Source organism: Trichosurus vulpecula, chromosome 3 (assembly GCF_011100635.1).
Source record: "Trichosurus vulpecula isolate mTriVul1 chromosome 3, mTriVul1.pri, whole genome shotgun sequence".
NCBI lineage: Eukaryota > Metazoa > Chordata > Mammalia > Diprotodontia > Phalangeridae > Trichosurus > Trichosurus vulpecula.
The window spans coordinates 401,753,563-401,765,625 of record NC_050575.1 but is presented as its reverse complement, the minus strand read 5'-3'; the positions used below and the strand labels follow the sequence as shown (position 1 = coordinate 401,765,625).

Sequence of the window (12,063 nt, the reverse complement as noted above, 5' to 3'; positions counted from 1 at the left end):
TATGGATGGAGCAAAGGAGCCAGAGGTCCAGGCTCTCTGTCTCATCCTCAGATTTCAACCCTTCCCAAGGGTTCCAAAACACCTTAAAATAAGATGGTTCCAATGCTTCTGCAGAAGGACCCTGGAAACAAAAGAAACTACTCTAGTAAGAAATGTCTACAACAGTGTGGTGGAAAGAACATGGGGAATCAGAGGACCTGGGTTCAAATCCTGTCTCTACCACTTTTAAACTCTGTGACCTTAAGCAAGTCTTGATCTTTCTTGGGCTTAGTTTCTTCTTAAGTAAAATGAAGGTCTTAGATTGGATGAGTTCTAAGATCCTTTCTGGCTCTATTTCCTTGATGCTGGCCTCAGAGACAGCTTTGCTGTTACCCTTGGTCCCACTCCCTCAGGCAAACCAGCTTAGCTTGTGTTCTCATAGACAGACTCAACCTTCTTTCGAGGACATTGGCTTCTTCCTTACCGACAAAGTCTCCTCCACCAATACAGGACTGGAGACAGAGGCAGGCACACTAGGACAATCCTGTTTCGCCCAGGACTGATAATGCAGTTTGTAGGTGGGCACCGGATACAAGGGGTCAGTCTCCCTACTAGGATCAGCAACCTCAGTCACTGATTCAGGCTTATTCTCTAGGTTCCTTGAGCCCCTTCCTCCCTCGAGCGGGGATCTCTGGGTCCACTGAGTCTCTGGTTCGAGGCTTCCTTGCTCAGTCCTCTCCTCTCCATCAGATACTGGGAAGATCCAACAAGGCTCTTCGTGAGTACTAGTGACTGAGGTAGGGCTCTCCAGGAAGAGGGGATTGTCAAAGAACAAACTCTCCTCCTCTTCCCCCCACTCCACAGGAGAAGTTAGGGACCCATCCTGGGGAAACTCTCTGGGTTCCTCCTCTGGCCCGCTGCTGTCTTCCTCAGAGTCCTCCCCAACGTGTGAGAACCTGGGGCCCATGCCCCTGTCCTGGGAATCTTGGCCACATGGGGAGAAGCTTGGGAGCTCCATGGGTGAAGGTATGCAGCGCCTTAGTTCTTCTCGGAACACATCTGTCTTTTCCAGCTCTTCTTCCAGGTCAAGAACACACATCTGGGCCTGTAGGATGCCGGCCCAGAACATGACCTGGGTGGAGTTGTTCTGGCTATCTCTCCCCGAGTGATGGCGTTCTCTTGAAGAACTGGGTGAGGCATCCCTATCTGATCTAAGGTAGTGTTCTGCAAGAGGTAACACCTGTGGGCTGTTGTTAGCACCCAGGATTCTGGGGATATCTTGGTTTGCTGGATCAAAAACCCAGGTTTGGTCCATGCAAGGTCCAGGAACCTCTGGAGGCTCATAGACTCCCCTTGGGGGGTCTCCAGAGACTTGCTGAAGATTCTCCCCCAAGTGGGCCAGGTGATAACCCATGGACTCAGGCTGACCCGGGAGCCCTTGGCCAGCCATCATCCCAGGCAGTGTGGTAGCTGGCTGGGGCCTGCCTGCTGTCTCCTCTGCCTATAATCCCATTGTCTTTGCTGAGAGTAGGACAGGTCAGAGAAGTCCCCGGGATGCACGTGGGTCTACCCTGTAAAGCCAAAGCAAACAATGGTTAGTGAACTCTGGGTGAGATCCAGCACAGCCTCCAAGGAAATCACACCTCTGGGGGGCTCAGAAGAAAATGGAAAAGTATGGGGTAGCCCAAGTCTAAGCCTGGAAGAGAACCATTGGTTTGGGGGTGTGTGTGTGTGTGTGTGTGTGTGTGTGTGTGTGTGTGTGTGTACGTGTGTGTACGTGTGTGTGCGCGTGTGTGCGTGTGTGTGTGTGTGTGTGTGTGTGTGTGTGTGTGTGTACGGTGAGGGAGGTGGGATTCCTGCTTAGGCACAGGTTAGATGAGAGGAATTTGGCCTGCCTTCCCTCTGGATTTTCTTCGATTTATTCGGTATATAGTTCGTTTGTACATAGTTATTTCATGTTGTTTTCCCCACTAGAGTGTAAGCCTCGTGAGGGCAAGTACTGTCTTTTGCCTTTCTTTGATTCCTCAGCCCTTAGCAAAATGCCTGGCACATAGAAGTTGCTTAATAAATGTTTATTAACTGACTTTCTAGAATCCGAAGCCTTGGAAATGATTTATTCCAACCTTCCATCCATTGCAGGCATCTTCTCCTTCCTCATCCCTCCATGTGACATCCCTGACTGGGCTGGGGGAGATCCAGTCTCTCCTTAATACTTCCTTCCTGTCATCCTTCAGCTCTTCCCATTGGGGTAAACTCTTGGAGGCACATAGGGAGGAGGGGAGGTTCCCTGAGAAACTAACTCAACTGGATCTTCCAGTCAACAACAAATGCTCATTAATCACTTAAATCCTGCTCTGACACTTGCTAAAGGCAGCATGGTGTGATGGAGGGAATACTAGGCTTGGAGCCCTGGGTTCGAATTCTTACTTGCTATCCGATCTTGGGTAGGTCACTCAGCCTTTCTGTGTCTCATTTTTCTCTTCTGTGAATGTTGGCCTTGGTGATCTCTGGGGTTCCTCCCAGCTCCAAATCTTTGAGCTTGTTTCTTTTAAGTCACTTCATCTCTTCTGAGCCTGATGCTATGACCTATGTCCGTGGAGAGAGTGCCTACATCCCGGGAAATCCTGGGTCCTCGCTTTATGGACCTCTACCTTTAATAGTTGTATGACCTTGGACAAGTCACTTCCCCATCCCACACCCCTCACCCGGGTTCCTCATCTGTAAGATGAGGGCACTGGACCAGATGGCCTTGGAGGTCCCTTCCAGCTGTAGCTCTAATCCTAAAGTGAACAAACTAATGGCTGGGGAATCAAAGACAAGACACAGACTCTTAAGGAATCTACAGTCAGTTGAGGGGTGGGAATGTGGTGGGAAGAATCAGAACTTTACAAAAGCAAAAGGAGCTGGGTCTCTCCCAGAGCCTGGAGAGTTCAGCCTTGCCTGGAGCTCCTTGGGGAAGATGCTGCTAGGCACAGTAATGTCACATGTGAAGAGCCGTAGCTGGAGTCAGGAGGAAAGGCCTGGGTGTGAATCCTGTCTACTCTTATGACCTCGGGCAAGTCACTTAATCACCCTCCCCACAGGATTATTGTGAGGATAAGGTGAGAACCGTTTGGAAAGGCTTTGTAAACCTTCAAGTGCTATATAAATCCTAGCTCTTTTTCTTCCTCCTTTTCCCCCTCCCTCCTCTTCCCCTGTTCTCCTGTTTCTCCCCCTCCCCTCTTCATTTTCTTCCCTTCCTCCTCCCCTTCCTCCTCCTCTTCCTCCTCTTACCCCTCCTCCTCCTCCTCCTCCTCTTCATCCCAGGGACACTGCCCCTATCTGGCCATTATTTAGATGCCGAGGAGGAGGACTTGGGCTAGACCATAGTTGTCCTGTGCCTCATCAGCAAGAACGTTCTAAGCAGCCCTTCCCTGAGGGACACTGGACTTTTTATCTAGGATCCTTAGAATTTGGCAGCCTGAGAAGGCAATGAGGAGGCACTTCTAGCAGACGGCCACCAGGTGGCAGCCAAGAGCTAGACCCGCCAGCCCTCTTCAGGCTAATTAGCAGGAAAAGAGGAAGCCTCTTGAGGGATTCTAGAAAGGAATCTAGAAAGGACCTTGGACACCATCTCACTCAACCTGGTCATTTTCTAGTTGAGTAAACTGAGGTCCAGGGAGGTCGGTTGGTATAAAAGGCGAGATTTGAACCCAGGCCCAATGCTCTCTCCATGGAGAGAGGGCTAAGTGGATGGGAACATCCATGAAGAAGCCTGAACCCTTGGGCTCTGTTGCCAGTTCAACTCAATCGCCTCCTTCCATAGTGAAAAAGAGCCTGCTTTGCTCACTGTTGCCCCTGAGCAAAGTCAATGTGGATGCCCTTTGGGGTAAATTGAATGTGTGACAGTCATCTGTGCTCACATCTGCTTATGTGGAGAAGGCAGAGCAGAACGGAGAGCACTGGATTTAGCATCAGAAAAGGGGGGCTTCAGTCCCACCTCTACTGCTTACAAGACGTGTGACCTTGGGCAAGTCATTCAGCTTTTCTAAGCCTCAGTTTGCCGTGTGTGAAATGGGGGTAATCATACTCTCTCTTACCAAGAAAGCTAAATAGAACAGGGTTATAGAATTGTGTTCTGCTATTATTATTGTAGATTTAGGGAATAATAAGGTTAAGCTAGAAGGCCTTGCTGGGGAGAGGAGAAAAGCCAGAGAAAGAGAAGAAAGTTTAGGGTAGAGGCATGCTGTACCCAGAAGAGAACAGAACCACACTTGAGGACCTAGAGGGCCAATTATGGCCTCAAGGCCGCAGACTCCCCAGCCCTTCCAGGTCTGTTTCCTCATCTCTGGGGGGGGGGGGGGAGGGGCTGGACTTGACCCTTCCAGCTTTAAATCAACCACTCCATTCACTTAACCTGGCTAAGCCTCAGTTTCTTTATCAGTAAAGTGGGGATAATAGCCTCTTGCAGGACCTGCCTCCCAGGGTTGTTGGGAGGCTGAGCTGATGAAAAGGACTTGGTACCCCATAAGGCATCATGGAAACATCAGCTGCCATGCAGACTTTTTGACTCTGGTCCTGCCTAAGGCATTTGAGGAAGCCCAGATCTAAGACACTCCCAACCTGAACAAAAACAGCGGCTATGGCCCTACCCACATAGGTGGACAGCCCTTGGTCCCCACAGGAGAAGGGGCCTCAGCTCTCTGTAGGGTTTTCAGATGTGCAAAGCTCTTTCTTCACATGTATTAACTTATTTGAACCTTAGAACAATCCCTTCGAGGAAACTGCTATGTCTATTCTATCGATGAGGAAGTCAAGCCTGAAAGAACTTATGTCTTAGGGTCCTGCAGCCAAGAATTATCTGAGTCAGGATTAGAAGTCAGGTCTTCCTGCACTCTGTTCACTCACTGGGCTCCCAAAACAGAGCAATTTGGCCCCGTATCAAAGACCTCACTCAGCCCTCTGGCTTTATTAGGACTCCTTCCCTGGCCGTGTGAGGCCTCATTCACTCTGTCCTGGAAACTTCCACTTCCCTTGGACAAGGGAATCCCATGATTTCTCTGGGTCCAGCCAAGGCTGGTGACTCAGGGTCTGGTTTTGCCCATCCCGTTTAGGCATGTGTGTGGCCAGAGGAAATGAATCGGAGAGGTTCCCAACAAGGAAGGAGAGAGAGACTCTGGGACCGTGCTCCAGGAGGGCAGGGAGCTGGCAAAGGAAGAAGACAGCGCATGGTGGTCAGACCTCTGCCCCAGGGGAGAGAGACATCTTCCCCGAGGCCCCACATCCTGCCAGGAAGGAAGAAAGGCCTTCGTTCATGCAAATACAGCCATTGAGAGAGAGAGACATAGACAGAGAGGGGAGGGAGAATAGGGGGAGGAAGACAGAGAAAGAGACAGAGGGGGAGGGAGGAGGGAGAGAGACAGAGAGAAGGAGGGAGGGGGAGAAAGAGAGACAGAGATAGAGAGGGGAGGGAGGAGAGAGAGACTGAGAGAAGGAGGGAGGGGAAGGGAGAGAGACAGAGACCGAGAGGGGGAGGGGGAGAGAGAAAAGGGGGGAGGAGAGAAAGGACTTTGAGGTAGAGGGTTCCTTGGGCATGTTTGGAGGGGACTTCCCACCTTCAAAGCCCTGATTGCCAAGTCTGGGGGCCAAAAGCCAAGGTCAAGAAGAGGGATGGAAGAGGAAGATAGGAAGAGAGGAAGAGGGAGGAAGAGGAGAAAATGGAGGACGAGGAGAAAGGGGAGGATGAGAAGGAAGAGGAGGAGGGACAGGAAGAGGAGGAAGAGGAGAAAAAGGAGGAGGGAGAGGAGGAAAGAGAGGAGGATGACATCCTGGCCACTTGCCGGCCAGCAGGCGGGGCTCCTACGAGGCTGCCTGCATTTTGTTTCCTCTCCTCCCCAAGCAGGTCCCCCCTGAGCCTGAACCGAACTGGCCTAAGCCCAGCTGGGCCTGGGAAGCAGCTCCGGCACATAATCCCGCCCCACAGCCCTGTGTCTAAATAATAACGCCGGTAACAGTAACCACAGCATTGCCGCGGCGCTCTAAGATCCGTAGGGCGCTTTATACAGTGTTTCACCTGAAGCTCACAACTGCCCTGTGATGAGGAAACTGCAGCAGACAAGTTGGGTGACTTGTCCAGGGTCACACAGCTAGTAAACGTATGAGGCGGGATCTAAACTTAGGTCTTTCTTACTCCTCTTGGCTCCCTAGGGACCAGTGTGCCGCCCCATCCCCCTCCCCCTTCTCCTCCCCTTCCCAGGAACTTCCTTCTCAAAACATGTGATCTCCACGACCCGGCTGGCATTTGGGTCCTCTGCAGTCCGGGCGTTTTTATCGTTTTCTTTGTGTCCTGGATCCCTCAGGCAACCTGGAGAAGCTTAGGAACCCCTTGTCAGACTCCTGTTTTTAAATGCGTAAAATGTAATGTTGTTGTTGGGCCATTTTTGACTCTTCCTGACCCTATTTGGGGTTTTCTCAGCAAGGAGACTGGAGTGGTTTGCCACTTCTTTCTCCAGCTCATTTTGTGAATGAGGAAACTGAGGCAAACAGGGTGAAGTGACTTGCTCAGGGTCACACAATGTCTGAGGCTGGATTTGAACTCAGGTCTCTTGGACTCCAAGCCCAGTGCTCCATCTACTGTGCCACCTAGCTGCCTTGTAAAATGTAACACATAGGATTATAAAAGAAACCAATTATAGTGAAATATAGTTATTAAAACATATGTATGTATATGAACTCATATATGAGTATATAAGTACATAGAGCAGGGTTTTTAAACTGGGTGCTATAAACCTGTGTTTATATACACAGACATGTATAATGTTATCTATGTATGAATACACACATGTATATTTACATACAACAGTATATGAGATGTGTACATACCACACATGTATATGTCTCAAATATAGAACGTGCTATATGTGTGCACATGCACTTAACATGTCACGATGTGAGTATGTGTGCACGCATGCACATGCATATACACGTGCATATACATACATACTCTCTCTCTCTCTCACACACACAAGTTCATAGCACCCAGGTTAAGAATGCAGCTCTAATTACATAGCTAAGTGCCCTGGCTTTGATCTCCCCATTACCTCTCACCTGAACTACTTATAATAACCCCAGCTGGTCTCCCTGCTTCAGCTATCTCTGTCAAAAATCTCCCTAAGGCAGGAGTAGAAGAAAGGAAGAAGGGAACAGTATTTACACAGTACCTATTATGTGCCAGGAACCGTGCTAAACATCTTTTTTAAACAAATATAATCTCATTTGATCCTCATAACTCTAGGAAGTAGGTGCTGTTATTAATTCTATTTTACAGATGAGGAAACTGAGGCAAGCAGAAGTGAACTGACTTGCCCAGGGTCACACAGCTAGTAAGTATCTGAAGCTGGATTTGAACTCAGGTCTTCCTGACTTCAGGGCCGGTGCTCTGTCCACCGTCTCACTGGCTGCCTCTGACCACATCACTCCTCTACTCAAAAGATTTTGGTGGCTTTCTATTGCCTTTGGGATAAAGTACAATTTCTTGAGCTTGGCTTTCACAGCCTTCTACAATTGGGTTCCTACCTAGTATCTTTCTGCCTTTATCACACAGTATTCCCTTCATACACTCCACATTCCAGCTGGACCAGACCACAAATATTTTCCCAAATTTGATGTTTTATTGCTTGCTTCCTGAGCCTGGAAAGAATTCTCTCCTTGAGGGCAGGGATGGTTTTTTATTTTCCTTTGTATCCCTAGTACACAGCACCTGTACATAGTAAGTAAAGACTTAATAAATGCTCACTGATCGACTGACTGACTGATTGCTTGATGTGTATAGAGACTTCCCACTCTGCTGCCTCCCTCCCTCTCCTCCTTTCCCCATCCCAATAGAACAACTTCATACGGGTGAGGACTTTCCTTCTTCCTCACAACATTCCCTTGCACACATCATCAGCTGTTTAGCACATTGGTTGAATTTTGCTGTTGTTGAATGGAAGGCAGACCAGGTTGTCTTTGGAAGTCCTATCTTATTTATTAATGGCTTCCCAAAGCCTCTGGCTGGGAGTTCTCAAAGCACCAGGTAAAAACCCCTTGATTTTCGTGCTATTCCTGGTCACTCTTGAGGTTTGAGGAAGGGGCACTAGGCAGGTGGGTTTCCCAGATGCAATGAGATAGTACGATTGTGGGTCACTTCCTGACAACTAGGGAGGTCACAGTCTCTAGTGCAGACACTGCTGCTCAGAACCTGCTGAAAACCCTGGTGCGGGAACCTGTTGGTCTTCATGGATTTGGACCCCCCCCCCCCATCTCACATGGCTCTTTGTCCACCAGCCCTGTTCTTGCCCATGGGGCTGACCCTTGACTCTCAACCTCTGGATTATGGAGAGTTCTTGTGTCAGCTGCCTAAGGGAAGCCCCTGGGGGGCTAAGTTTCCACCCTGGCTTCCCTTGACCTTTTCTTTGCATCCCTTTGGATTTCTTTGCAGGGGCCCCAGCAGGTGGGGCAAGTGGAAGATTTAGGGTTGGCCAGGAAGGCACTTCAGCCTGTTCATAACCAGGAGGGTCATAGCAGTGATGGAGGGGGCAGGCATAGCACATATTGCCTTTAATCCATCACCGGAAGCCTGGATGCTTGGCTGGGAGCCAGCAATGGGGGTGGGGGGGCGGCACAGGAGAAGTGCTCTCTGATGTAGGCCGGAAGGAGTGGGGCGAGGGCTGGGAGGATGTGGCAGGATGCTCTTAGAGAAGGGTTAGATACTGTGCAAGAAATACCTGCTGACCGACTAACTGTTTAATCATCACATAATTAACCTTTCATCTTCTCTTTGCTGGGCTTTCTCACAATATCATAGATTTAAGGAAGGGACCTTAGAGGTCATTGAGTCCTGCCCTTTATTTTACAAATGAGTAAACTGACACCCAGAGACATAAACAGACTTGCCTAGGATCACCTAGGTAATAAGTATCCAAGGCAGAATTTGAACTCAGGTCTCCCTGATTCCAAGGCCAGTGTACTATCTACCCACCCCTCTCAAGAACATCTCACATAGGATTCTTTCTATATCTTTGCTCTGAGGTCCCTTGTCCCTTCCCAGGCCCTTTCAGTGGATCCACAACACTCACCCCTCCAGGGCTGGAAGAAGGAATAAAATTGTCCTGGATCTCCCCAGGGAGCAGCTCCGACCTCCGAGGTCCGTCCTCCCTGGTGAATGGGGCAGCGTTAGCTAGCTTCCGCCTTCCGCCTTCCAGCTCCCAGTCACCTCCCCCATGGTTCCCTCAAGAGCTCCCCATCACACACTTCCTGCCCACAAGATGTAGCCTGGGCCAAGGGTGGCCCTCCTCTTCCCCTTTCTCTTTCTTTGCTGCCCCCCGCTCTGCCCAATGGCTGCCCATCTGCCCCTACACCAGGCTCAGAATTGGGGCCAGGCCTTGCCCTTCCCTGGTTCTCATAGGGGTTGGAGTTGGCTGGGGAGGCAGGGTGAGAGACAGTTGCCATCCTCCCTCCACAGCCCTCAATCATCACTGTCAGCCCTGTCCTTCCATGTCTTAGGCTTCTCTGGGGGACCTGATGTGGCTGATGGAGGCAGGTTGGGGGCCCATTTCCTCTGCTTTCCCACACTAGAGCTCCAGCTTTGGGGCCTTTACACCCAGCATGTGCATGTTTGAAGGATGTACATCTGGGGTGTTCAGACTTTTACAAAGACACACCTCTTGGAGGGAAAATGGCAGAGATTGTTATCCTCATTTATCAGATATATGCAACAAAAGTGGGTGAGGTGACTTGCTTAAAGTCACACTGATAAGTCAGTCTTGGAGGTAGAGTAGAAGTAGGGTCTTCTCACACCCAGCCCAGTTCAGGTTCTATTGAGAATGCAGTGCAAGCTGGGAAATCTACTTTCTTCTTCCCTTGCCCTCAGGCTGGGAATCCTGATCTTTGTCCTGTGTTTAGCTGGGGAGGATGAGTGCAATGGCATATGGGAGGGAGGGGCATTAACAAATGAGACCCCCTAAAAGCCCTGGCTTGAGATCAGTTCTGCCCCCAGTTCCCTCTTCCATGACAAGAAGAGAAATAGTTCTTGGAACCACAATGGGGAGAGCTCTCTAGGATCTAGGCCAGCCTAGACCTCGTGGCTGGGTCTTGATTACACAAAGATGCTGAGGGAGAGACATCCTTCTCTACACAGGCCCTAGAACCAAGGCTGAGCTGGTGAGCTGGGCATCTCAAACCACAGCGGGGCATCTCAAACTGTAATGCACCAATGTCCCTTCCAAGTATAACTGGATGAGTCTATGATCGGGTGAGCTACAAGTAGGGCAAGCCAAGTGGGACTTTGTTTCAGGGGGTGCATTTCTTCCCAGTGTTTTTTGGACCTATTACTCCCATGACTTTCAGGGCTTTTCTAAGCCAATGTCATGATCCTCAAATCTACATCATGATGATTGGGTACAGTTTCTGGGAACCCCCTTGAACTCTCCTTGAATCTTCCCACTTGATCTGGCCTTCACCTAAGGCCATGAGCCTTTCAGCTGGGCCTAGCCCTGTAGTGTCTGTTATCTCCAGGTGGCCTTCAGCCATTTTCCACCCTTAATCTCACTGCTGGAATCTGATCTCTAGTCACCCCAGTCCCATCAAGATCCTCCTTAGACTCCTCCTCAAGACTCTTCCTAAACCCCCCCTCTAGTCACCCCAGGCTACTTGGCCACCCCTAGATCCCTCCCACAATTTTTCCGTATATGTCTTATCTTGCCTCCATGAAGGCACTCAGATTCAACCTAGCCTGCTGGCATTAGCATCATAAATGCTCAGGCTACCTAAGAGTCAACCCATTACTGTGAATTTTTAATAAACCTTGTTTTTCTTTGGCTGAGAGGGCTTGAGTCGAAATCATTTGGCAGGACTCGGTGCATTGGTATTTTGGGATCTTGAGCACCCCTAAAAACGTATGGCTCCCTAACCTCATCGCCCCTGTCTACTACTCACAAGGGTCCAGTCCCTGTCACCCTTCTCTCAACATCCACCTTTGCCCAAGGCACCTTTCCCCACCCAGCAATAATAACTAGGGCTAGACTCTCTGGGGAGTGGTCCAGCTATCAGCTATGCTGGCTGGGCCAGATTGTCTACCACACCTCCTCCCATCCATCTCTCTGCCCTTCCCCAATGAGTTCACCCCAGGAGCAAGAATGGCTGGTGAAGTCCAGACAGTGACCTTAGATTCTCAACCCCCCTGGGTCTTCCCTTCTTGACTCAGGTGATGCAGAGTCCAATCTGCCTACCCCAGCCTGTCTTTGATGGACAAACTGGATAGACAGGCCTCAGCAGGGCAAAGCCCCGCTCTTGTCTCTAACCTTTTCTTCTGGGAGCAGAAGCTGACTTCCTGTTTGCTTAAAGAGGAAGCTGGGTGGTGGCAGGTAGTGAGTGGGGTGGAAGGGGCCTGTCCTCTTGAGACAGAGCTGCTCTATGGGGCAGAGGGAAGGGATTGGATCTCCTGGAGGGGCCACCGAGGCTTAGCCTCAGGGTTCTTGGCTCTTAGCCCATCACCATCAGAAACATCCTCATACACACTTCCACCACCCCTGAAAGTAAGGGAACGATCAGTGTTGTCAGTATCCAAGTGTCCTGACTTCCTCCTCAGATGTATTTTCGAGTAACTTGGCTGGCCATCACCACCAGTAATGGGCTACCTAGAGGTGATGAGGCAGGGGACATGGGCTAACAGACTCTAGCATTGCCCTGGGTTGACATGCTTCTGGATGTATTTCTTTTGGGTACTTGTCTTTTCTGAGAAAACAGGAGCCACCCTGCTTCCCTCCCACCCAGTTGGATGGATTTCTCCCACTTCATGAAGCCCTTAATGTAGAAACTGGACAGGCAAGCAAGCAAAGCCCCACCCTACCTTGCCTCTAACCCCCTCTGCTGGCAGCATGAGCTCCCCCTTCTATTTGTCTGACCTCTCCTTTATCCTGACCAGTCTCCCATGCTGGATCATCATCTGTGTTCCATGTAGGAATATCTCATTACTGTTCTGGCTCTCTTCTCTTTCTATGCTCTCTCTCTCTCCTCTCTCTCTCTCTCTCTCACCCTCGCTCCTGTCACTCTCTCTCTCTCTCTCCC

General features: G+C 50.1%; 1 protein-coding gene across 1 annotated transcript in view; it reads right to left on the bottom strand.

Annotated features, from left to right (window-relative positions):
* PSD4 (pleckstrin and Sec7 domain containing 4) overlaps window positions 1-9,153 on the bottom strand; it is a 29,724-nt gene extending 20,571 nt beyond the window's left edge. Inside the window, exons 1-2 of the mRNA XM_036748022.1 lie at window positions 9,075-9,153; window positions 464-1,550 (exon numbers count right to left, since the gene is read on the bottom strand). Of these exons, the coding sequence (XP_036603917.1) occupies window positions 464-1,432 (969 nt within the window). The 5' untranslated portion in view covers window positions 1,433-1,550; window positions 9,075-9,153. The remainder of the gene's footprint in view (window positions 1-463; window positions 1,551-9,074) is intronic.
* Between the last annotated feature and the right edge of the window lie 2,910 nt (window positions 9,154-12,063).